The sequence below is a fragment of the Thalassophryne amazonica genome, chromosome 13 (assembly GCF_902500255.1).
Source record: "Thalassophryne amazonica chromosome 13, fThaAma1.1, whole genome shotgun sequence".
NCBI lineage: Eukaryota > Metazoa > Chordata > Actinopteri > Batrachoidiformes > Batrachoididae > Thalassophryne > Thalassophryne amazonica.
In genome coordinates, this window is record NC_047115.1 from 98039072 (window position 1) to 98066142 (window position 27071).

The window sequence follows — 27071 nt, forward strand, 5'->3', positions numbered from 1 at the left end:
TTCTTATAGTGTTTCTTAAAATCAGAAAGTTGCCATTTGAAATGACTTTAGTTTTGTGTCATGTCTGTGATCTGCTTTTTTTCTACAAAATTAAACAACTGAATGAACATCCTCCGAGGCCGGTGATTCCATAATTATTGCCAGGGGTTGTAATATGATGGCAGCTAAGGGCTGAAATAGAGCGCAGGCTTCAGACAGCTGCTGTTTATCCTTCACCTGCACACTTATCATAGACTTTTACTATTCAGGATTTTTAAAAATAAACATTTAATCATTTTTAGTGATTATTTGTGCACATTTTTTGGTGTCACCTACACTTTAATCCCCAACTTGCTCCCCGTGTGTAGTGAGCACCCTGATATCAGGGTGTGTGTGTGTGAATGGGTGAATGTGAGGCATCACTATAAAGCACTTTGAGCTTCTGATTCAGATGGAAAAGTGCTATATAATTGCAGTACATTTACCATTTATAGTTTGGACAAGTGATCTGTATGGCTCACTTTAGGGTGGCACCTCCAGATTGTACGTTTCAAAAATCAACCAAAAACGATAATCCAGTTCTGACTGGGAAACTCCTCCAAACACAAATCTGAGCTTCAAGTAAGTAACCTCTTCAAGATGAAGTAAATGTACAACCCCAATTCCAGTGAAGTTGGGATGTTGTGTAAAATGTAAATAAAACAGAATCCAATGATTTTCAAATCCTCTTCAACCTACTCGTATATTCAATTGAATACACCACAAAGACAAGATATTTAATGTTCAAACTGATAAACGTTATTGTTTTTGTGTAAATATTTGTTCAAGTGGAGGAGTTTAAGTATCTCGGAGTCTTGTTTACCAGTGGGGTAAGGTGGAGCATGATATCTATAGATGAACTGGGGCTGCGTCTGATGTTTTATGGATGCTGTACCAGAGCCGTCATGGTGAAGAAGGAGCTGAGCCAGAAGGCGAGACTCTCCATTTACCAGTCGACGTACGTTCCTATCCTCACCTGTGGTCATGAACTTTGGGTACTGACTGAAAGAATAAGGCCACCGAAACTAGGGGTCGACATGAAATTCCTCCATCTGGTATCGGAGTTTAGCCTATGCTCATATTAGCTACAAGTGACAGCAAGTGAAGATTTGCCATTCATTTCCAATCAGAGTGGGAGTGTTGCAATGGCAAGAGACAGCGGGTGCTCTGCTGCCAGCTAGACGGGCACAATCCGAGTGAACAGGCAGTACGACGTCAGCTGGCTCTCCTGCAAATAAAATAATCCAAGATGACGTAATACACTTTCCCCAAAACACCCGTCATCTCCTTGTGTCAAATTGTCACCTATTATGTGATTTGTGGAACACCCTGATTGGTAACATGGACTAGAGGGGGGAGTGGACCAAAAAACCTGACAGTATTGATCACTTAATTTAATTTAAATTTATTTTTTCAATTTATTTTCATTTATATAGCGCAAAATCACAACAGAGTTGCCTCAAAGTGCTTCACACAGGTAAGGTCTAACCTTACCAACCCCCAGAGCAACAGCGGTAAGGAAAAACTCCCTCTGAGGAAGAAACCTCAAGCAGGTGCCAGTCCATGAATAATTTTACAGGTTAGTAGCAGAACCTTAAAATCTGATCTCACTGGGACAGGAAGCCAGTGAAGGGATGCCAAATTGGGTGTAATGTGGTCGAACTTTCTGCTTCGTGTCAAAAGTCTGGCTGCAGCATTTTGAACCAAATGGAGACCCCTAATGCTAGACTGCGGTAAACCAGAAAATAGAACATTGCAGTAGTCCAATGTAGAAGAGATAAATGCATGGATCAGGGTCTCAGCATCAGCCATAGACAGGATGAGACCAATCTTCGCTATATTTCGCAGGTGGAAGAAAGCAGTCCTCGTAATATTTCTAATGTGGAGGCCAAAGGACAACGAAGGATCAAAAATTACCCCAGGGTTCCTCACTTTGTCAGTGTAATGTATGACACGTGAGCAGAGGCTGAGCGTTAACTGGTCAAATTGATGCCGATGTCTCACTGGACCAAGAACCATCATCTCAGTCTTATCAGAGTTTAAAAGTAGGACATTTTGAGACATCCAACTTCTCACTGCTGCAAGGCAATCTTCTAAGGATTTTATGTGAATGAGATTACCAGCAGTTATCGTCATGTATAACTGAGTATCATCTGCATAACAGTGAAAGGTAATCCCAAAACGCTGCAATATGTGCCCAAGGGGTGCTATATAAAGGGAGAAAAGCAGGGGGCCTAAGACAGACCCCTGTGGAACCCCAAATTTCATGTCACTAAGGTTAGAGGTAGTGTTACTGTACAAAACACAGTGAGAACGACTGGTCAAGTATGATGTAAGCCATGCAAGGGCACTCCCAGTAAACCCAAAATTATTTTCCAGCCTATCAAGTAGAATATGATAATCCACTGTATCAAATGCAGCACTGAGATCTAACAGCAACAGAACCGTAGTGGTGTCCGAATCCACTGTAAGCAAAAGATCATTCACCACTTTAGTGAGAGCCGTCTCTGTGGAATGATATTTTCTAGAAGCAGACTGCAGTGGCTCAAAGAGATTATTCTCAGTAAGAAACCACTTTTCCAGAATTTTACAGAAAAATTATAGATTTGATGTCAGCCGATAGTTTGTAAATAAAATAAAGTCAAGATTAGGTTTCTTAAGTAATGGTTTAATAACTGCAGATTTGAAACATTTAGGAACAGATCCAGAAGTTAAAGAAAGATTAATAATTTCCAGCACAGTCGACCCAAGAGTGGGCCACAGATCCTTAAACAGTTTTGTTGGTATAGGATCAAATAAACAGGTTGTGCTTTTTGTTGACATTACGAGTTTTGTCAGCACGCCTAATGAGATACTATCAAATTCTGTAAATCTAGGTAATACCTCAGTAGTGGCGCCCACATCAATAGCAGGGTGTAGTGGCTGGATTAAGGCATGCTGGGATATGTTTAACCTGATGTCTTCTATTTTCTTCCCAAAGTAATCCAGGAAATCTTGTGCTGTAAAAGGAGAGCGAACTACAGGTGGTTGTCCATGAATAAGTGTTACCACCGTGTTGAACAAGAACTTTGAGTTATGCTTGTTTTTGTTGATCAAATCAGAGTAGTAAGTCCGCTTTGTAACCAATAATGCATGCTTATAGTCTAAGATAGCATCACGCCACACAAGGTGGAATACTTCTAATTTTGAACTACGCCATTTCCGTTCTAGACCTCTTGCTTTATGCTTGAGGTCACGCAGGTAATCACTGAACCAAGGTGACTGTGATTTGGGGGAGCGCGGGTTTAACACAGGTGGTGCAATCATGTCGAGTATAGTTTTGAGCACTGAGTTTAAACTATCCACAAGTCTGTCTACTGAGTGGGTATTTGTCAAATGTGAAGCTAAGACATCAGGCAGTCTAGCTTCGAGTTCAGTCTTAGTTGAGGAGTTGATGCATCGCCGTGATCATATATAAGGTTGTTGTTCCACTAAACACGGCAGCGAAACTGTAAACTTAATAAGTGAGTGATCAGACACCACTGATGTAAGAGGCATGATGTCAATATTCGTGACAGCAATACCACGTGAGAGAACCAGATCCAGGGTATTTCCACTAATGTGCGTCGAATCCCGAATGCATTGCCGAAATCCTAATGCATCCACAATTTCCATAAATGATTTGCAGAGGGGATCAGAAAGCTTATTTATATGAATGTTAAAGTCACCAATGATCAGAATGTTATCTACACAAGTTGACAAGTTAGAGATGAACGCACCAAATTCATCTAAGAATTCAGAATATGGGCCAGGAGGCCTTTATACAGTGACAACGTAATACGACTGAATTTTATTCTTCTGACCTTGGCAATGTGTAATATCCTGAGCAGAGCAGAGATCAGATGCTCAAACGAGTGATATGTGTAACCCCCAACAGCTAATAAGCTAAACCTAGATTTAAATAGAGCAACACCCCCGCCTTGCTTCGCATCACGAGGGACGTGACTAAATGTATAAGCTGGTGTGCAGGCCTCATTTAAGGGGAGGACAGCTGTAGGTTTAAGCCAGGTTTCACATAACCCAATCATATCTAAGTAATGATCAATAATTAGATCATTGATCAACAATGATTTTGAGGACAGTGATCTTATGTTAATGAGACTCAGTCAAAGGACCTCAGTGGGGTTGACAGTTGAACTGTTTGGGTTTAGGGATGGTTCCAGAGTAGCATATATAAGATGCCTAGAAGTAGGTTTAGGTTTAAGACATTCCACGCGCGTTGTAGGTATCAGACACGAAATCTTTGCTATTGCTGGAACCACACTGGACCATCCTCATTTCAACATCATCCAATATAGTAATGGGTATTAAGTTTGGAAAGCATATCCCTCTATGATTTTTATGGACATGACTACGGAAGCAGGCCACAGTCTCAACTTGTTGAAATTCCCTCCCTGGCAAATAAACTGCACTATCACAGTGGATTTTGTGCACTAAATTCCCCGCTAAGCTAATGGATTCCACATCCACATTTGTCATAAGCTTTGCAGGGTCTCTAATCACCTGCTCTGTGGCCGGGGAGACACTTAACTTCATTAATATATGTTGACTGCAGGAAACCCACCTGCTCAGAGTGTGGACCTAATACATGAAAACACACTTGACATGCTCATGATGACATGAAGCACAGAGGGACCACACTGAATTAGTTTGTGCTCTGTACCGAGCTGAGTGTTAAATTAAAAGACACGCCGAGTCAGAGACGTTATCATTGTGTGCTTATGTGGATACAACACACAAAAATACATTTACTGAGCACAGAATAGCTTTTGGTTGCTCAGATGAAGAATTGGGCACCGCGGTCTCGTTTAAGGGCGGGCACTAAAGGAGTAAAACATGAAGCATATGGTGTAATTTCTCTACTTCCAGGGAAAAAAATGAGGCACTTTCTCTGAGTTTTTGGGCAAATTACATGCAAGTGAAAATGTAAAGAAAAAGTGAGGATGTGGTGGAAAGTGGACATATGTTGCAGTTTGTTTATGACCTGAAGCTCAAACCTGCCGAGGTGGTTTTGCAGGTGAGACAACGCAGCTACTCTGGTTAGCTGTGTAGACTAACACTTACCGCCACGACCTCTCACATCTGCCTTGCCTTTTCTTCTCCACTGGGAACCGAAAAAAAAAATACTTTTCACGACTGCTTCATGATTGCAGCTGAACACAGAACAGTACAACATTTATCCGTGTGAAGTTACGCTGTGTATATATATTACACAACAGAGCGCAGGTCCCCATAAGTGGGTAAATCCCATGAGATCACACAGGGTTCAAACGAGACTGCGGTGTCCCATTAAGGAACTGGCCGTTTGTGCTGAGAAAATCCTTCAGTTATTTAACGTTTGCACCAATGAATCAACGCGGGGAAACAGATTATAGGCCGACGTGTTTAGTTTTTATGTGCCTGGTGCCTCCGCTCACCTTCATGTGCACTTTGGAAACCTGCTGCTGTAAAGGCGCAGAGGCTGTTTTCTTTTTGCTGACACTCTCATTGAGGATTTTATACTCCATAAACCTCCATCTCCACCTCACAGCCTCTTCATGGAGGTCTGTTGGACTTTGTCCACGGCTGAGTGTGATGAATGGTGCCGTTTTCATGTCTTCATTTACATCATAATCACCAATAAATACCATAACTATCGTGGTTATAATGTGACGTCTATATCACCCGTCCACCCTTTAGTTTAGCAGCTGCAATCACACAACCCAACCTGCTGAAGGTGTCCACTAAGGGGAATATACTGAGCTTACAAGTACCAGGAATACAGCTGTGAAGTCGCTCCCACGTGGCACCGTAAATGTGATGGAACTCTGAAACTCCAACAGTGAAAACAGAGTAGAACCGTGGAGAGCGGCGTCATGGACATGTGACCTCACCTCTGGGCTCCATACACAGGAAGCTATAAAACTGTCACGGCCGCACCACGCCGTCAGTTATATGGACCCACAGTTTATCACCATCAATCAATCAATCAATTTTTTTTTTTTTTATATATAGCGCCAAATCACAACAAACAGTTGCCCCAAGGCGCTTTATATTGTAAGGCAAGGCCATACAATAATTATGTAAAACCCCAACGGTCAAAACGACCCCCCTTGTGAGCAAGCACTTGGCTACAGTGGGAAGGAAAAACTCCCTTTTAACAGGAAGAAACCTCCAGCAGAACCAGGCTCAGGGAGGGGCAGTCTTCTGCTGGGACTGGTTGGGGCTGAGGGAGAGAACCAGGAAAAGACATGCTGTGGAGGGGAGCAGAGATCAATCACTAATGATAAATGCAGAGTGGTGCATACAGAGCGAAAAGAGAAAGAAACAGTGCATCATGGGAACCCCCCAGCAGTCTACGTCTATAGCAGCATACTAAGGGATGGTTCAGGGTCACCTGATCCAGCCCTAACTATAAGCTTTAGCAAAAAGGAAAGTTTTAAGCCTAATCTTAAAAGTAGAGAGGGTGTCTGTCTCCCTGATCTGAATTGGGAGCTGGTTCCACAGGAGAGGAGCCTGAAAGCTGAAGGCTCTGCCTCCCATTCTACTCTTACAAACCCTAGGAACTACAAGTAAGCCTGCAGTCTGAGAGCGAAGCGCTCTATTGGGGTGATATGGTACTACGAGGTCCCTAAGATAAGATGGGACCTGATTATTCAAAACCTTATAAGTAAGAAGAAGAATTTTAAATTCTATTCTAGAATTAACAGGAAGCCAGTGAAGAGAGGCCAATATGGGTGAGATATGCTCTCTCCTTCTAGTCCCCGTCAGTACTCTAGCTGCAGCATTTTGAATTAACTGAAGGCTTTTTAGGGAACTTTTAGGACAACCTGATAATAATGAATTACAATAGTCCAGCCTAGAGGAAATAAATGCATGAATTAGTTTTTCAGCATCACTCTGAGACAAGACCTTTCTGATTTTAGAGATATTGCGTAAATGCAAAAAAGCAGTCCTACATATTTGTTTAATATGCGCTTTGAATGACATATCCTGATCAAAAATGACTCCAAGATTTCTCACAGTATTACTAGAGGTCAGGGTAATGCCATCCAGAGTAAGGATCTGGTTAGACACCATGTTTCTAAGATTTGTGGGGCCAAGTACAATAACTTCAGTTTTATCTGAGTTTAAAAGCAGGAAATTAGAGGTCATCCATGTCTTTATGTCTGTAAGACAATCCTGCAGTTTAGCTAATTGGTGTGTGTCCTCTGGCTTAATGGATAGATAAAGCTGGGTATCATCTGCGTAACAATGAAAATTTAAGCAATACCGTCTAATAATACTGCCTAAAGGAAGCATGTATAAAGTGAATAAAATTGGTCCTAGCACAGAACCTTGTGGAACTCCATAATTAACTTTAGTCTGTGAAGAAGATTCCCCATTTACATGAACAAATTGTAATCTATTAGACAAATATGATTCAAACCACCGCAGCGCAGTGCCTTTAATACCTATGGCATGCTCTAATCTCTGTAATAAAATTTTATGGTCAACAGTATCAAAAGCAGCACTGAGGTCTAACAGAACAAGCACAGAGATGAGTCCACTGTCCGAGGCCATAAGAAGATCATTTGTAACCTTCACTAATGCTGTTTCTGTACTATGATGAATTCTAAAACCTGACTGAAACTCTTCAAATAGACCATTCCTCTGCAGATGATCAGTTAGCTGTTTTACAACTACCCTTTCAAGAATTTTTGAGAGAAAAGGAAGGTTGGAGATTGGCCTATAATTAGCTAAGATAGCAGGGTCAAGTGATGGCTTTTTAAGTAATGGTTTAATTACTGCCACCTTAAAAGCCTGTGGTACATAGCCAACTAACAAAGATAGATTGATCATATTTAAGATCGAAACATTAAATAATGGTAGGGCTTCCTTGAGCAGCCTGGTAGGAATGGGGTCTAACAAACATGTTGATGGTTTGGATGAAGTAACTAATGAAAATAACTCAGACAGAACAATCGGAGAGAAAGAGTCTAACCAAATACCGGCATCACTGAAAGCAGCCAAAGATAACGTCAAAGATAACCATCATCCACAACCATGATGTCAAACACGTTTGAGACGTAGCAGTCAAACGAAATCCATATTCCACTCAAAGGGTCCCGTCATCTGCACGAACCAGTAACACTCGGTGGGTGGGCCTCTAATTTATTATATATTTATATCATGTATAGTTCCTTATACACCATATTTCCTGTATGTACTCAAGACACAAACACCTTTAAAAACTCGATTTCAAACTTCACATGGACGATGGGGACAATGTCGACCCCCAAGAGTCCACCAGAGACCACCTAGTTCTCACCGTGCTCCTTGGGCTCGGCAGCACACTCTCCGGCGGTGGAACTGCGGACTGGGGTTCCTTCACCCTGATGTGACACGTCCTCCCTCGTCATCGCCGCTGCGGAGGAGGAGCTGGAGGAGGAAGCTGCTGCAGTGGCTGCAGCACACAGATGTGTAAGTAGGGTGAGGTCAAAACATCTCAAACTGTCAGACCGCGAGCGCCAACGCTGGGGAGGGGGTGGGGGTTCGGGAGACCTCCCATGGGAAAATGTTTCAAAAGTGCTCACAAAAATCAGATTTTTTTGGGGAAAAAAAAAAATCTAAAAACACAAAAAAAAAAAAAAAAAAAAATTCATAAAACGGAAATCTGTCTTTCCGTGGAAAACTTACATGTCTGAGCAGAACATGGAGCTGAGTGCTTGGAGATGCCCCCCGTGGCCCCACAAACGCTGCCGTGGCCCCCGGCTGTGGTGTGTTTGGACGGGCTCCGCTGGCTGCCGGCCGCAGGTTTGCTGGAGTAGAAGGAACTCAGAGTCTGGGGCTTGTGGGTCTGACTCTCCCTGTCCAGCAGCTTATCCAAGATCTGACAAGGAGACAGGAGTCAGGGAGACAAGGAACCATCAGTGACACAAACAAACACACGGGAAGTGCCAGGTCCGGTTCTGACTGCTGAAGTGGATCTGTCACAGCACCATGAAATGTTCCACTGGTTCTGATTCATGTGGTGGAAAAAGTGTCTGACAAACAAACGGTGCCATTAAATTAAATTAAACAGCTGCTCCAGAAAAAACTGCAAACAGAGTACAAAAAAAAAAAAAACACATGGAGTGAGAGTCGTGTTAACAAGCCGACTGACAGAGACACGGGACACACAGGACACGGGACAAGGACACACAGGACATGAGACAAGGACACACAGGACATGAGACACGGGACACAGGACATGAGACACAGGGCACGGGACATGAGACAAAGGACACGGGACATGAGACACAGGGCAGGGGACATGAGACACAGGGCAGGGGACATGGGACATGAGACACAGGAAATGGAACATGAGACACAGGGCATGGGACACTCTAAATATGATCCAGCTTACAGATTCAAGCCAGGTCAAAGATGGGACAAGGAGACATGGGGCACAGGACACACAGGGTACGAGACATGAGACATGGGACATGAGACACAGGGCACGGGACACGGGCCATGAGACACAGGGCACGGGCCATGAGACACAGGGCCCTGGACATGAGACAAAGGACCCGGGACATGAGACACAGGACATGAGACACAGGGCATGGGACACAGGGCATGGGACACAGGGCCCGGGACATCAGACACAGGGCCCTGGACATGAGACGCAGGACATGGGACATGAGACGCAGGGCCCGGGACATTGAGATGCAGGGCCCGGGACATGAGACACAGGGCCTGGGACATGAGACACAGGACATGAGACACAGAACACAGGACATGAGACACGGGACATGAGACACAGAACACAGGACATGAGACACGGGACACAGCACACACAGGACATGAGACACAGGGCACAGGACACAAGACACAGGGCACGGGACACTCTGAATATGATCCAGCTTACAGTTTCATGCCAAGTCAAAGATGGGACAGGAGACATGGGGCACTGGACATGAGACACAGGACACGGGACATGAGACACAGGGCAGGGGACACGGGACATGAGACACAAGGCCCTGGACATGAGACACAGGACATGGAACATGAGACACAGGGCATGGAACACTCTAAATATGATCCAGCTTACAGTTTCATGCCAGGTCAAAGATGGGACAGGAGACATGGGGCACGGGACACACAGGGAATGAGACAGGAGACACAAGACATGGGACACGGGCCATAAGACACAGGGCACGGGACACAGGACATGAGTCGCAGGGCCCGGGACATGAGACACAGGGCCCTGGACATGAGACGCAGGGCACGGGACATGAGATGCAGGACACGGGACATGAGACGCAGGGCACGGGACATGAGACGCAGGGCACGGGACATGAGATGCAGGGCACGGGACATGAGACACAGGGCCCTGGACATGAGACGCAGGGCACGGGACATGAGACGCAGGGCACGGGACATGAGATGCAGGACACGGGACATGAGACGCAGGGCACGGGACATGAGACGCAGGGCCCTGGACATGAGACACACGGGACATGAGACACAGGGCACGGGACACAAGACACACGGCACGGGACACTCTAAATATGATCCAGCTTACAGTTGCATGCCAGGTCAAAGATGGGACAGGAGACATGGGGCACGGGACACACAGGGTACGAGACATGAGACACAGGGCCCTGGACATACAGGGTGCGGGACACACGGGACACTATAAATATGATCCATTCATGTGCTGATGTTTCAGTAACAAGACAACAGCACAGAGAAACAGGGGATTTACCCAAAACACCAGGCTCAGTGAAATTACACCCTCATGACCAAAATGTGCCCCCTCGGGGCAGCAGTGAGGTCAAGCTGTCAGATACCTTTTTGAGTTTGCTCTGGTCGTCCTTATACGTGATCATGAGAGCCAGAGCCAGGTCCCCTTTCACTCTCCGAGTCCCTTCACACAGCAGAGGATGCTCCGCCTCACTGACAGTTGTCTTCATACCTGCACGCACACACGCACGCACACGCACGCGCACACACACACACACACACACACACACACACACACACACAGAGAATGAGACACTGAGGAGTCTTTCAGGAACTGAATTTTGCTACATGTTCTGTCGAAAGACGTTTTTGAATGACTCATGGACCTTCAGGTTTTTATGAAAAATTGAAAAACAGTCATTCACCAGTGTACCCGCTTCACTGCACCTCTGCACATACTGTTAACACGAGTCTGTTTTCGCTCTGCCTACGTTGTGTTTCGTTGCCCTGATTGGTTGTACGTCCAGAGGCTGTGTGCTGCCTCCTGGACATGAACCGTGAATGGAAAGGCACCAGACTAATTCTCAGTTCAGGATTAAGTCTGGCTGTACCAGTCTGGAGAAAGTGAGGCATCACTGCAAAGCACTTTGAACATTAAAGTGCTGCATAAATACAGTCCACAGGCCATTAACCAACCTGTCCTTCAACATTCCAAACAAGTAAGGGCTTGGAACCCATCCTTTATGTATTCCCACCTCCACGCCGAACACATCTGTCATTCCTACCGTGCATCTCACACTGTCCCTGTACATATCCTGCACCGCCCTCACATACTTCTCTGCCACTCCAGTCTTCCTCATACAATACCACAACTCTTCTTGCTGCACTGGCGTAGGATCTGGAAAAGTGAACATTTGTGAAATTCCAGTTAAGTCTCAGCCTATCAGAGAGAATCAGGGTGCAGTTATAAATTGATTAGGCTGATGAGAAATAAAGTGATAAAAAGAGTAAAAATAAGCAAGGATTAAAATGAATCTTCAGAGTAAAAGAAAGAAAAAAACACATCTGTGACTGTAAGACAAAACAGTAATAAAGTTTGATTAAAATAAAGATACCTGTGTTTTAAAGAAATAAAAACCAGATGATGAGTAGTTACATGAATAAGTGGCCATGAATATAAGTGATAAAAGAATTAATGTTCAGTGTTGCTTTGTGTATATAAAATGAATTTCAGTGAAGAAATGAAGCCACTTGTCTGAATCATTGTGAAGGTTCAGAGCTTCAGACAGGAAACAGGCGCTGTTTGCAGAGACGCCACTCTGAGGACGTCGTCTTGGAGACTGAAAGGTTCCGCGGATCAGTTCCTGTCAGCAGAGAGATTTTAGGAAGTAAAGCTCTGAGCTGTCTGGTGACTGAATACATTTGGTCAAAATTATGGAAAGATGATTCGATTACCGTATTTTCATAAAGTTGTAAAAGTAACTAACTGTGAAAACAATGTTCTGGGGTCTTTGCCGCTGATCCAACAGGACATCTCTCCAAAATCTAAATTTTCACAGATCTTCTGTTTGAAGCAGTTTAATCATGTTTTCATGAGGTTTTTGATATTTGACTGGTGGCAGGGTGACTTAGTGGTTAGCACTAAGAAGGTCATGGGTTTGATTCCCACCTGTGTCCTTTCTGTGTGGAGTTTGTGTGTTCTCCCCGTGTTTGTGTGGATTCCCTCTGGGTGCTCCGGCTTCCTCCCACATCCACAGACACACAGGTGAGATGGACTGGAAGTTTTAAACTGTCCATAGGTGAGAATGTGTTTGTTTGTTTCTATGTGTGGCCCTGCGACAGACTGGTGTCCTGTCCAGGGTGAACCCGCCTCACACCCTGTGACTGCTGGGATAGGCTCCAATCAATCTGCCTCTCTTACTAAAATAACTCCTACTGACACCAAACGTGGCGTTGCAGAGCAGTCGCCCGTGTGGGCCTGCAGGACTGGGTCATATCAGTTGTGTTGTGTCATCCCAGCGGGGTTCCAGAAATGGCTCGTATTGGAGGATGTGGACCTCGTGTGAACCTAGTTGCAGATGTGAATAAGTTGGATGGAGCACAAAGACTTGTCCTAGTGGTGCGACATAGAGAAGAGCGCCTCTGTGAGAGCGTAGCCGACTGAAGTCAGAACAGCTTCTTCCAGCAGAGTCCGATGTTACAGGCACACCAGACGGCACGAGCCAGAGGATGGCTTACACACTGCTGTCAGAGGAATATCTGCAAAGCCTGGAACCAAGCTGTGTTGCCCACCGGTTTGCAATCAACTGTAACTGACTGCAGACCAAATTTCTGCTCTTGCTCGACCTGTTGATAGTCCTGGTTTAGGAATACGCCCGTACTGACAAAACAAAAAATTGTATTCTATTCATGGGACTCCATTCCCCATTAAGGTAGATTAGAGTCACCAGGTTACATTAACTGCATTAAGCATCAAACATCGTGTCTCATCTTAGGGTGCAGATGTCACACACAGACAGACAGCAGTCACACCAGCTACAGCAACAACGTCAACCACACTGTTGCCAATATCAGTAAGCAATACTGTGAGGTCATAAAGATGGAGACAGACAGTATTTGTGACCTTATCAGGAAGATGTGACGGCATTGATGAATGGACTCTGGTCCTTGTTCCACTTTGGAAAATGACGAGTTCAGCCACCATTTCAGAAGAGGTGGCCGACAAACCTCTGTAATGAACAGGGATTTAGATTTGTTGACAACTGACACCTTCCTGGGGTTGCTGATATCAGACAGCCTTCACTCTACGGGGGGGCACTATCACCATCTCACCTAGCAACAGGGGTGGAGCCAGGAAAGTTTCAGTGGGGCAGCCAGGGTGGATGCAGTGATGATTTTGTGGTGGTAGATGTATTCTAAAGTATGTGTCCCAAGCTCCAGGGTATCACTAATGTCGAGAGCAGACAGACAAGTCAATCAACTAGAGAACATAAAAAATGCAAGAAAAACATCTCCAAAGTTTGACAAGTTTGAAACCTAGGAAACGTAAGGTTGGGAAGATTAGACCCAAACTCCTGAAGCACCGCGGGGCAAATTAATGTGATTTGGCGCTAAGTAAATAAACTGAATTGAATTAAATTTAATTTCAATTTATTTAATTTTATATAGCACCAAATCACAACAAAACTGCCTTAAGGTGCTTCACACAAGTAAGGTCTAACCTTATCAACCCCCAGGGCAAGAACACAGGCAACAGAGGAACATTTGTGTTAAATGTGCTCATAGGCAAACCTTCTCACAAAACGTCAGAAATGGTCTCATCATACATGCATTTCTATGTTTTGGGGGTCAATGGATTCATATGTGATTATATCAAGTACAAAATGTCATTCCTATTTCAAAAAAAATAAAAAAAAAATAAAAATAAAATAACTGGTCAAACCTTGTCAATATTTGGTAATGTAGAATAAAATCTACTCCTAAGACTTGGTTCTTCATGAGATCCACAACAGCCCGTCTCTGGGCATCTTTGAAGCACAGTGAAATGGTGAAATTGGCTTTTGGTGATAAACCTTTGACTGTTTATTTGCTGTAAAGACAGCCTGGATTTCCTTCAAAAGTACCATCAAAATTTAACTTCTTATTACCATTTCTAAAGCAAGTACACCGGAAGGTGTCTGTAACACTGTTAATGAGGCATTAAGCCGCCGTACATGCAGACAATAATACTGAAGAAACGCACACAAAATCAACAATTATCGGTTCAGAATAAAAGTCTAAACTCTAAATGTTGCAAAAAGAAAAAGTCAAATCACAAATTATGTAAAAGATGCTGTTAGAGTGTAAACATTCAGCTTTAGTTCAAAGTGGTTTTCTTTAAAGTATGAAATTATTTACGAATTACACCTTTTTAAAAGAACAAAACACATTATTTAACCTGGGAACTTCACATGGGAACCAATTCTCATTTTCAGCAATGACCTGTTAGTCCACTGGGCCTGCAGGCAATTTTGACCTAATCAGAACTACGAAAGGAAGCAAAATGACCCCTACAGTCCAGCCTCGGTGGGTCAAAGGTATGGTGGCCATGTAGGGACGCAGCCGCAGCCAGGTAGGGGTCAATGAAGAGTTACACAGGGCTCAACATTTAAAAATGCTACAATAGGACTTTCGGTGACGTCATGGATGTAGCGGTAGCAAAGTAACGGAGCTCCGCCGGACATAAAAGAAAATAAAGGTGACAACTATAATAATTCGACGCTGCAACGTTAGAAACAGAATATTAAAACATGAGTTCCTCTGCGGGACAAAGAAGACAGGAGAAACTTGACCCCACGCGAGGAAAAGACGATAACAAGCCGAACCCGCCGAGCCCAACTAGCAAGAATTCGGCTAGTAGCAGCACAAGTCAACCAGATACAATGGTACTGGAAGAACTGAGAAAACTTCGAAAAGAAAACCAAGACGGACACAGTCAAACTAAACTGTCTCTTAACCGTGTGGAACAATCTATTTCCGACTTAAAAAGCCAACTGGCTGAACACGAACAACAAATGGGGAGGTTGGAGGAGAGAATTAGCACGGTGGAGGACACGGAGACGCGTCACCACAGAGCACTGAGGTATTTGCTGCACCGCGATATTGAGCTTACAGCAAAGTGTGATGACCTCCAAAACAGATTGAGAAAAAACAATATCAGGATCTTTCAAATCCCAGAAGATAGTGAAGGAGGGGATGCGTCTGGTTTTGTTAAGGACTTGCTCCTGAAAGAGCTTAAACTACCACTAAACTTAGACATAAAAATCGAAAGGGCACACCGCTCCCTGGCGGCCAAACCCAAGGATCCAACAGCCCCACTGAGGTCGATAATAGTGAGATTCCTGGATGCAGCGGTAAAGGACACGATTATAAAGCAGGCATGGAGCCAGGGGAAGGTGGTCTACCAAGGTAAAAGGATTTACTTCGACCAGGACTATTCTCCCGATCTGCAACAGAAACGAATGAGGGTCCATGAAGTTATCAAACAACTTAAACAGAAGAACATCCAGGCAAAGTGTGTGTACCCAGCACAACTGAAAATTAAGCTGAGCACCGGAGAGAAGACGTTCAGATCACTAATGAGCGCCGCCACATTGCTGAAGGAGCTGGGGGTCGAGGGGCGATACGAGGAGAAGGAACGCATTGAGGAAGAACTGAAGGATGGATGGAGGAGCAAAGAAAGGAGAAGGAGAGGGATGCCTTTGTCTTCAGCTGATCTCAAAACCTTTCTGCAAGGAGAAGACTGAAGGGACCCTACCATTAAGGTGGACAATAAGCATATTTTAACTAACATAGAGATAAGGTTGGTGGACTTATAGTAGATACATCTAACGGACTTAAAGGAACACAATAAGCGTCACTATGTTCTATGATTTGAGTATATTTTGTTGTCACAAAACAAGGATATATGATAGATGGTCCAAGGCGGATACGCTGACCCTATGAGTGGTATACACTCTGCTGGACCTCTCTTACAGTTTAGTGTAACATTGGTCACATTTGCATTGTATGTACTTTTTTCCACAGAGAAGGTAGGTCACACCTCTCTGCCCCAATACCAACGGGGATCTGACATGGTCATAGCTCAGCTGATATGTCAGATTGATGTAGTGAAAGCGTTTTTTTTTCTTTTTCTTATGTTTTTTGTGTTTTGGTTCTCTTGACATACATAACTGATATCACTTGGTTGGGGGTTAACTTCAATATGATGTCTAAGGCTGAACAGGTAGAGAATTATATGGTGAGACTCTATGGGGACTATGACTGAGTTGAATTTCATAAGTTATAATATAAGAGGAATCAACAACCAGATCAAGAGGAAAAAAATTCTGGGACAATTAAAGAAACTACATTGCTCTGTTGCTCTGATACAGGAAACACACCTGTCAACGGTGGAGCATTTAAAATTGAAGAGAGAATGGGTAGATCAGGTTTATAGCTCATCATGCGAGAGCAAAGAAGAGAGGGGTTGCCATATTGTTTAACAAATCTGTGTACTACAATAATGAGAAATTCTTTCAAGATGAGGAAGGAAGGTATGTGATGGTGATAGTCACGATTGCAGGAAAGAAAATAACTATAGTTAATGTGTACGCCCCAAATGAAGACTGTCCACATTTTATTAAAAAAATAACATCTTTATTAGCGCAGAAAAGCGAGGGGATCATACTGATAGGGGGTGATTTTAACTGCACTCTAAACTCAAAGCTAGACAGGTTACCTACAATAAGATTATCTCAATCCAAAATGGCTAAGGGGCTGTCGGACATGATGAAAGAACTGGGCCTCGTAGATATTTGGCGCCAACTCCACCCTAATGAGAGAGACTTTACGTTTATGTCTCAAGCACACGGAAGCTATTCGAGGATAGACTTCTTCTGCTTATCAAAAACCGAATTCCACAGGGTAAAAGAGTGTACAATTGAACCAATAACTATTTCGGATCATGGCCCTGTGACCATGAAAATTAACCTGGGAGCAGAAAACTACTTTAAACACTGGAGACTTAATGTTTCATTATTAATGGACACAAATATTAGACAAGAAATACAAAAAGCTCTGACTGAATACTTTGCTATTAATGATGATGGTAATGTTTCACCCTCAGTTGTATGGGACGCCAGTAAAGCCACAATTAGAGGGAAGATTATATCTATAGGATCTAGAATAAAGAAACAAAGGCTTGTAAAACAACAAGGATTGGAAGCAGAAATAAAAAAATTAACAGGGGAACACAAACAATATGGAAATAAAGACACCCTAAACAAAATAAAAAAGGTTAGACAACAATTAGATGAACTTTTGACATATAAGGCAGAGGGAGCTCTTAGATACACCAACAGAAAATACTATGAAATGGGTAATAAAGCCAGTAGGCTACTGGCCTTCCAACTTAGAAAAACCCAATCTAACCGCGCAGTCCCTAAGATAAGGAACCCAGAAACTAACCAGATAGAAACCGACCCAATTAAAATATCAGACTCCTTTGCAACATATTACAAACAACTATATAGGACAGATGAATCAGAATCTAGGAGACAGGAGAGCATAGAATTCTTAAAGCCCCTTAAATTGAATAAACTAACAAGTGAGGAAGCAGAACTATTAATAAAACCTATTACAGAAAATGAAATTAAAGAATCTATTACTAAACTGAAAAATAATAAATCACCAGGAACAGATGGTTTCTCAGGTGAATACTATAAAATATTTATGAATGAACTCACTCCTGAATTATGTAAAGTATACAATTACGCACTGAAATCAGGAAATCCCCCAAATTCGTGGTCAGAAGCCATGATAACGGTTATACATAAGGAGGGAAAGAATCCTCTTCAGTGTGCTAGTTACCGCCCAATAAGCCTTTTGTGTGTGGATTATAAAATCCTGACCTCTATATTGGTTACCAGAATTCAAAAAAATATTAAGAAATTAATACACCCAGAACAAACGGGGTTCATACCAGGACATCATGGAACAAATAACATTAGAAGAGCTCTGAATTTGCAAACAATTGCAGCAAGGGAGAAACAATCGTCGATGCTTCTCGGTTTAGATGCGGAGAAAGCATTTGATCGAGTGGACTGGATATTTTTGAGACAGACATTGTTAGAAATGGGTTTTGGAAAGGAATTTGTGACATGGATTAGTCTTCTATATAAAGAACCTCGTTCCAAAGTAAGAGTCAACGGCCATTGCTCTAGCTCCTTCGGGATTGAGCGAGGTGTGAGACAGGGAGACTCATTATCTCCCATCTTATTTGCCTTAAGTATTGAACCTCTGGCAGAGGCAATATGCCAAAACACGCAGATTCAAGGGATAGCAGATGAAGGAGGGACAATCCACAAAATAGCCCTATTCGCGGATGATATTTTGCTCTTTATAAAAAAACCCTGTCCTTTCCATTCCCACACTTATAAAATGCTTGCATAAATACGGGTCAGTATCGGGATACAAAATTAATGAGACTAAATCAGAAGCTATGACGATCTCGGGTACTTGGCCTACACAATTGAATGATAGCGTCTCCTTTCACTGGTCCAAACAAGGATTCAGATATCTAGGAGTTATTCTTACACCCAACTCCACTCAATTGTTTGAGGCCAATTATAACAAATTAATTAGACAATTAAAGAAAGATGTGACACGTTGGGAGGTGCTTCCCCTGTCTTTATTTGGTAGAGACAATAAAAATGAACTTACTGCCCAGACTTCTTTTTTGTTCCAATCCCTCCCAATAAGAGTACCTGCTTCCACCTTAAAAATGTTAGATAAACTAATATCAACATTTATTTGGCAAAGGAAGAGGCCAAGGATAAAACTGAAATGCCTCCATCTGCCTAAGGATAGGGGAGGACCAAATTTTAAAAACTACTATTGGGCAGCACAAATAAATGCAATTGTGGCATGGCTTAGAAACGATCAGGAAACAATATGGACTCAGATAGAGCAAAACTCAACTGAGGGTGTTCCTTTATCAATACTACCCTTTATGGACACAAAGTCAGTCAAAAAGATTAAATTAAAGAATGAATGGATAAAATACACCTTAAAAATTTGGACAACAGTTAAAAAAGCGCTTGGGGGGCCTCAGTCAATCTCAAGGGCTATGCCTATAGTAGGAAATATTGATTTTCCCCCTTTGGTGTGGGACAATGGGTTTAGAAGATGGGCAGAAAAAGGCCTCCATATAATTAACCAACTCTTTATAGAAACAGAACTCAAATCCTTCTTCCAACTTCGAGAACAATTTGATCTTCCGTCGAATGACTTCTATAGATATCTTCAGATTAGGCATTATATTACAAGCCATAAAGAAAAGGAAATGATTAGTGAAGCCCCAAATGAGATGGAGGAGTATTTTATCAGCATTGTGGAAAAACACTTTCCAACAAAAAGACACATATCTAATATATACAAAAGGTTGAAAACAGACACTTTACAAAACACAAATTATATCAAAGAAAAATGGGAGATGGAAATGAATATAATAATTGAAGATTCTACATGGAACGATATATGTATAGGTTGCCATAAGGGAATTAACAGCCAATTGTGTAAGGAATTCGACTGGAAAGCGAAAACTAGATATTTTTATACCCCTCTTATCACCTCTTCATTTGCAAAGAAACCTACTACAGCACTTTGTTGGAGGAACTGTGGAAATATAGGAGATACAACACATATTTTTTGGGAATGTCCGGTAATAAAGGAATATTGGGACAACATTAAAAAAGAGATAGACACTATTCTAGGAATAAATACTACTCCAGAACCTATGTTGTTCCTACTGGGAGTTATTCCTAGAGATCTATATAATACTAATCAGCGATACATATTGAGGATCCTCTTGCTGATAGTAAAGAAAATGATTACGGTAAATTGGAAAGAGGTAAAACCGCCAACTATAGAACAATGGAAACAGAAACTGAAAAATGTTTACATAATGGAGCGGCTGACTGCAAATCTCCAGCTATCTATGGACATCTTTGAACAAAAATGGACATGCATCTCGAGATACATGGAGGTTTGACGAGAAATGTAACAAAATATTATCCCCTTCATTAGATTGTGAAAAGTTTACCCTAGTCACCATGTATAGACTCTATCCACCATACCCCTAAATCATATATGTATGGAGTGTACCCTCTTACTTTAAGGGAAATGAGATGTCAAGAAATGTTCTGTTCAATGTTTTAAATGGCTAAATAAAAAGTTCCCAAAAAAAATAAAAAAATAAAAAAAATAAAAATGCTACTGTCACACTGAAAACTATCCCACATTAGTATCACTTTACCGAGGTGTTGCTAGGCCGGTATCGTAGATTTACGTCGACATTACCTGGCTGTACTCGCCCGCTGTGCATAAACAAATGACGTCATACTGTGCGTGCAGCCCAAGAACTGTCCACAGAGGGGAAAAAAGAAAAAAAACTAAAAAGGCGAGAAGTGTGTGTTGGTCCTAATATGGATATTCTGGATGATTTTCTCATGGATAGTACGACAATGAACAGCAGCCAGCTCAATGAGGACGCACTGCCGAATTTGGAGAACAGAGTGGCCAGCCGACACAACAAAAGTTAAGTGAGCCAACTTTTTATGTACGCGTTACGTGTTGTGTATCGCAGTAAAAAGTGATAATGAAAATAACATGCTGTTGTCATGTGGTGTGCATTTTCTGAGTCCTTTCGTCCATGCCCAGTCGCCCGCAATGACAGATATTCGCCCTCGAATATCTGTCATTGCGGGCGACTGGGCATGGACGTCAGGACTCTGAAAATGCATACCGCCCTCCAAAAGCATGTTATTGTATTATTACTCTGATTCCAAAAAGGTATAGTTTGGACTATCTATGACTAAATGCTACGGGGGGCATGTTTGGTCTCCAGAGTAAAGGTTAAATAAGGTCGACACCCACTGCATTCTGTAACATATGTCACGCAGAATATGGTAACGAAGTACAGCACACGGTGCAAGCTTTGCTTTTTATTAATTAGTTCAATCAACAATTTAATCAGCCTTTCATAGTTTCATGTTTGTGGGTTTTGTGTTAAAGATCTTAAATCCATCCCATAAACCTGGAGCATGTTCTGCCTTCCTTAATCCAGACTGCTTAAACACAAGGAGAAGACTTTTACCAAGTGCAGCAACTGCAGCCTCAAATCCAAGCTCCTCGTCACCCGGCATCTCATTGTTTCGGTTGCGGCTTGGTGGACGGGATCCCGTAGGAGACACAACTGGAAATACAACATGAAGTGAAAAGTGAAAATGATGTTAAATCTATACATTCCCATTTTATATGTCTTCGGGTCAAAAAAATAAAAAGTACAGAAATTACCGGGAGTACACAGTACATCAAAGATGAAGCTGGCCAGCATGAGAGGCAGGACAGGGCGGTAGTCACAGAAGTTGCCGTCTCTAAGCTGCTCAGCTCGCTCTCTGATGGCCGTCATCTCCACCAGGCCCAGAGGAATCTTCTTCAACAGAGCCACCACCTCCGACTCTTGATAAGCCAGCTTCACCTGAGAGACATGCACACATGTGGACAGTGTCCCAACTGCACACTCACACACAACTTAGACACACAAACACTTGGTGAAGGAGTAAAGAATCAAACGGACTACCAACATATAGACCAGCGTTCGATTCCAGGTGACTCCATGGTTTAGTAGTTGGACTAACAACATATAGACCAGCGTTTGATTCCAGGTGACTGTGGTTTAGTAGTTGGACTACCAGCATATTGACCAGGGTTTGATTCCAGGTGACTCTGTGGTTTAGTGGTTGGACTAACAACATATAGACCAGGGTTTGATTCCAGGTGACTCTGTGGTTTAGTAGGTGGACTACCAACATATAGACCAGGGTTTGATTCCAGGTGACTCTGTGGTTTAGTGGTTGGACTAACAACATATAGACCAGGGTTTGGTTCCAGAAGTCTCAGTGGTTTAGTAGTTGGACTAACAACATATAGACCAGGGTTTGATTCCAGGTGACTCTGTGGTTTAGTAGTTGGACTAACAACATATAGACCAGGGTTTGATTCCAGGTGACTCTGTGGTTTAGTAGTTCGACTAACAACATATAGACCAGGATTTGATTCCAGGTGACTCTGTGGTTTAGTAGTTGGACTAACAACATATAGACCAGGGTTTGATTCTAGGTGTCTGTGGTTTAGTAGTTGGACAAACAACATATAGACCAGGGTTCGATTCCAGGTGACTCTGTGGTTTAGTGGTTGGACTAACAACATATAGACCAGGGTTTGATTCCAGAAGTCTCTGTGGTTTAGTAGTTGGACTAACAACATATAGACCAGGGTTTGATTCCAGGTGACTCTGTGGTTTAGTAGTTGGACTAACAACATATAGACCAGGATTTGATTCCAGGTGACTCTGTGGTTTAGTAGTTGGACTAACAACATATAGACCAAGGTTTGATTCCAGGTGACTGTGGTTTAGTAGTTGGACTACCAGCATATTGACCAGGGTTCGATTCCAGGTGACTCTGTGGTTTAGTGGTTGGATTAACAACATATAGACCAGGGTTTGATTCCAGAAGTCTCTGTGGTTTAGTAGTTGGACTAACAACATATAGACCAGGGTCTGATTCCAGGTTTAGTAGTTGGACTACCAGCATATTGACCAGGGTTAGATTCCAGGTGACTCCGTGATTTAGTAGTTGGACTAACAACATATAGACCAGGGTTTGATTCCAGGTGACTCCGTGGTTTAGTAGTTGGACTAACAACATATAGACCAGGGTTTGATTCCAGGTGTCTGTGGTTTAGTAGTTGGACTAACAACATATACGCCAGGGTTTGATTCCAGGTGTCTGTGGTTTAGTAGTTGGACTAACAACATATAGACCAGGATTTGATTCCAGGTGACTCTGTGGTTTAGTAGTTGGACTAACAACATATAGACCAAGGTTTGATTCCAGGTGACTGTGGTTTAGTAGTTGGACTACCAGCATATTGACCAGGGTTCGATTCCAGGTGACTCTGTGGTTTAGTGGTTGGACTAACAACATATAGACCAGAGTTTGATTCCAGAAGTCTCTGTGGTTTAGTAGTTGGACTAACAACATATAGACCAGGGTTTGATTCCAGGTGACTCTGTGGTTTAGTAGTTGGACTAACAACATATAGACCAGGGTTTGATTCCAGAGTGACTCTGTGGTTTAGTAGTTGGACTAACAACATATAGACCAGGGTTTGATTCCAGGTGTCTCTGTGGTTTAGTAGTTGGACTAACAACATATAGACCAGGGTTTGATTCCAGGTGACTCTGTGGTTTAGTAGTTGGACTAACAACATATAGACCAGGGTTTGATTCCAGGTGACTCTGTGGTTTAGTAGTTGGACTAACAACATATAGACCAGGGTTTGATTCCAGGTGTCTGTGGTTTAGTAGTTGGACTAACAACATATAGACCAGGGTTCGATTCCAGGTGACTCTGTGGTTTAGTAGTTGGACTAACAACATATAGACCAGGGTTGATTCCAGGTGACTCTGTGGTTTAGTAGTTGGACTAACAACATATAGACCAGGGTTTGATTCCAGGTGTCTGTGGTTTAGTAGTTGGACTAACAACATATAGACCAGGGTTAGATTCCAGGTGACTCTGTGGTTTAGTAGTTGGACTAACAACATATAGACCAGGGTTTGATTCCAGGTGTCTGTGGTTTAGTAGTTGGACTAACAACATATAGACCAGGGTTCGATTCCAGGTGACTCTGTGGTTTAGTAGTTGGACTAACAACATATAGACCAGGGTTTGATTCCAGAAGTCTCTGTGGTTTAGTAGTTGGACTAACAACATATAGACCAGGGTTTGATTCCAGGTGACTGTGGTTTAGTAGTTGGACTACCAGCATATTGACCAGGGTTTGATTCCAGGTGACTCTGTGGTTTAGTGGTTGGACTACCAACATATAGACCAGGGTTTGATTCCAGGTGACTCTGTGGTTTAGTAGTTGGACTAACAACATATACGCCAGGGTTTGATTCCAGGTGACTCTGTGGTTTAGTGGTTGGACTAACAACATATAGACCAGGGTTTGATTCCAGAAGTCTCTGTGGTTTAGTAGTTGGACTAACAACATATAGACCAGGGTTTGATTCCAGGTGACTCTGTGGTTTAGTAGTTGTACTAACAACATATAGACCAGGGTTTGATTCCAGGTGACTCTGTGGTTTAGTAGTTGGACTAACAACATATAGACCAGGGTTTGATTCCAGAAGTCTCTGTGGTTTAGTAGTTGGACTAACAACATATAGACCAGGGTTTGACACCAGGTGTCTCTGTGGTTTAGTAGTTGGACTACCAGCATATTGACCAGGGTTTGATTCCAGTTGTCTCTGTGGTTTAGTAGCTGGACTACCAACATATAGACCAGGGTTTGATTCCAGGTGACTGTGGTTTAGTAGTTGGACTACCAGCATATTGACCAGGGTTTGATTCCAGGTGACTCTGTGGTTTAGTGGTTGGACTACCAACATATAGACCAGGGTTTGATTCCAGGTGACTCTGTGGTTTAGTAGTTGGACTACCAACATATAGACCAGGGTTTGATTCCAGGTGACTCTGTGGTTTAGTGGTTGGACTAACAACATATAGACCAGGGTTTGATTCCAGAAGTCTCTGTGGTTTAGTAGTTGGACTAACAACATAGAGACCAGGGTTTGATTCCAGGTGACTCTGTGGTTTAGTAGTTGGACTAACAACATATAGACCAGGGTTTGATTCCAGGTGTCTGTGGTTTAGTAGTTGGACTAATAACATATAGACCAGGGTTTGATTCCAGGTGACTCTGTGGTTTAGTGGTTGGACTAACAACATATAGACCAGGGTTTGATTCCAGAAGTCTCTGTGGTTTAGTAGTTGGACTAACAACATATAGACCAGGGTTTGATTCCAGAAGTCTCTGTGGTTTAGTAGTTGGACTAACAACATATAGACCAGGGTTTGACACCAGGTGTCTCTGTGGTTTAGTAGTTGGACTACCAGCATATTGACCAGGGTTTGATTCCAGTTGTCTCTGTGGTTTAGTAGCTGGACTACCAACATATAGACCAGGGTTTGATTCCAGGTGACTGTGGTTTAGTAGTTGGACTACCAGCATATTGACCAGGGTTTGATTCCAGGTGACTCTGTGGTTTAGTGGTTGGACTACCAACATATAGACCAGGGTTTGATTCCAGGTGACTCTGTGGTTTAGTAGTTGGACTACCAACATATAGACCAGGGTTTGATTCCAGGTGACTCTGTGGTTTAGTGGTTGGACTAACAACATATAGACCAGGGTTTGATTCCAGAAGTCTCTGTGGTTTAGTAGTTGGACTAACAACATATAGACCAGGGTTTGATTCCAGGTGACTCTGTGGTTTAGTAGTTGGACTAACAACATATAGACCAGGGTTTGATTCCAGGTGACTCTGTGGTTTAGTAGTTGGACTAACAACATATAGACCAGGGTTTGATTCCAGAAGTCTCTGTGGTTTAGTAGTTGGACTAACAACATATAGACCAGGTTTTGATTACAGGTGACTGTGGTTTAGTAGTTGGACTACCAGCATATTGACCAGGGTTCGATTCCAGGTGACTCCGTGGTTTAGTAGTTGGACTAACAACATATAGACCAGGGTTTGATTCCAGGTGACTCCGTGGTTTAGTAGTTGGACTAACAACATATAGACCAGGGTTTGATTCCAGGTGTCTGTGGTTTAGTAGTTGGACTAACAACATATAGACCAGGGTTTGATTCCAGGTGTCTGTGGTTTAGTAGTTGGACTAACAACATATAGACCAGGGTTTGATTCCAGGTGACTCTGTGGTTTAGTAGTTGGACTAACAACATATAGACCAGGGTTTGATTCCAGAGTGTCTCTGTGGTTTAGTAGTTGGACTAACAACATATAGACCAGGGTTTGATTCCAGGTGACTCTGTGGTTTAGTAGTTGGACTAACAACATATAGACCAGGGTTTGATTCCAGGTGACTCTGTGGTTTAGTAGTTGGACTAACAACATATAGACCAGGGTTTGATTCCAGGTGACTCTGTGGTTTAGTGGTTGGACTAACAACATATAGACCAGGGTTTGATTCCAGGTGACTCTGTGGTTTAGTAGTTGGACTAACAACATATAGACCAGGGTTTGATTCCAGGTGACTCTGTGGTTTAGTGGTTGGACTAACAACATATAGACCAGGGTTTGATTCCAGGTGTCTGTGGTTTAGTAGTTGGACTAACAACATATAGACCAGGGTTTGATTCCAGGTGTCTGTGGTTTAGTAGTTGGACTAACAACATATAGACCAGGATTTGATTCCAGGTGACTCTGTGGTTTAGTAGTTGGACTAACAACATATAGACCAAGGTTTGATTCCAGGTGACTGTGGTTTAGTAGTTGGACTACCAGCATATTGACCAGGGTTCGATTCCAGGTGACTCTGTGGTTTAGTGGTTGGACTAACAACATATAGACCAGGGTTTGATTCCAGAAGTCTCTGTGGTTTAGTAGTTGGACTAACAACATATAGACCAGGGTTTGACACCAGGTGTCTCTGTGGTTTAGTAGTTGGACTAACAACATATAGACCAGGGTTTGATTCCAGGTGACTCTGTGGTTTAGTAGTTGGACTACCAGCATATTGACCAGGGTTTGATTCCAGTTGTCTCTGTGGTTTAGTAGCTGGACTACCAACATATAGACCAGGGTTTGATTCCAGGTGACAGTGGTTTAGTAGTTGGACTACAGCATATTGACCAGGGTTTGATTCCAG

At 42.8% G+C, this 27071-nt stretch overlaps 1 protein-coding gene across 1 annotated transcript in view; it reads right to left on the reverse strand.

Annotated features, from left to right (window-relative positions):
- zswim8 (zinc finger, SWIM-type containing 8) overlaps positions 1–27071 on the reverse strand; it is a 171664-nt gene that overhangs the window by 58106 nt on the left and 86487 nt on the right. Inside the window, exons 13-17 of the mRNA XM_034184232.1 lie at positions 21622–21805; positions 21422–21520; positions 10854–10978; positions 8716–8908; positions 8348–8482 (exon numbers count right to left, since the gene is read on the reverse strand). Coding sequence (XP_034040123.1) covers positions 8348–8482; positions 8716–8908; positions 10854–10978; positions 21422–21520; positions 21622–21805 — 736 coding nt within the window. The remainder of the gene's footprint in view (positions 1–8347; positions 8483–8715; positions 8909–10853; positions 10979–21421; positions 21521–21621; positions 21806–27071) is intronic.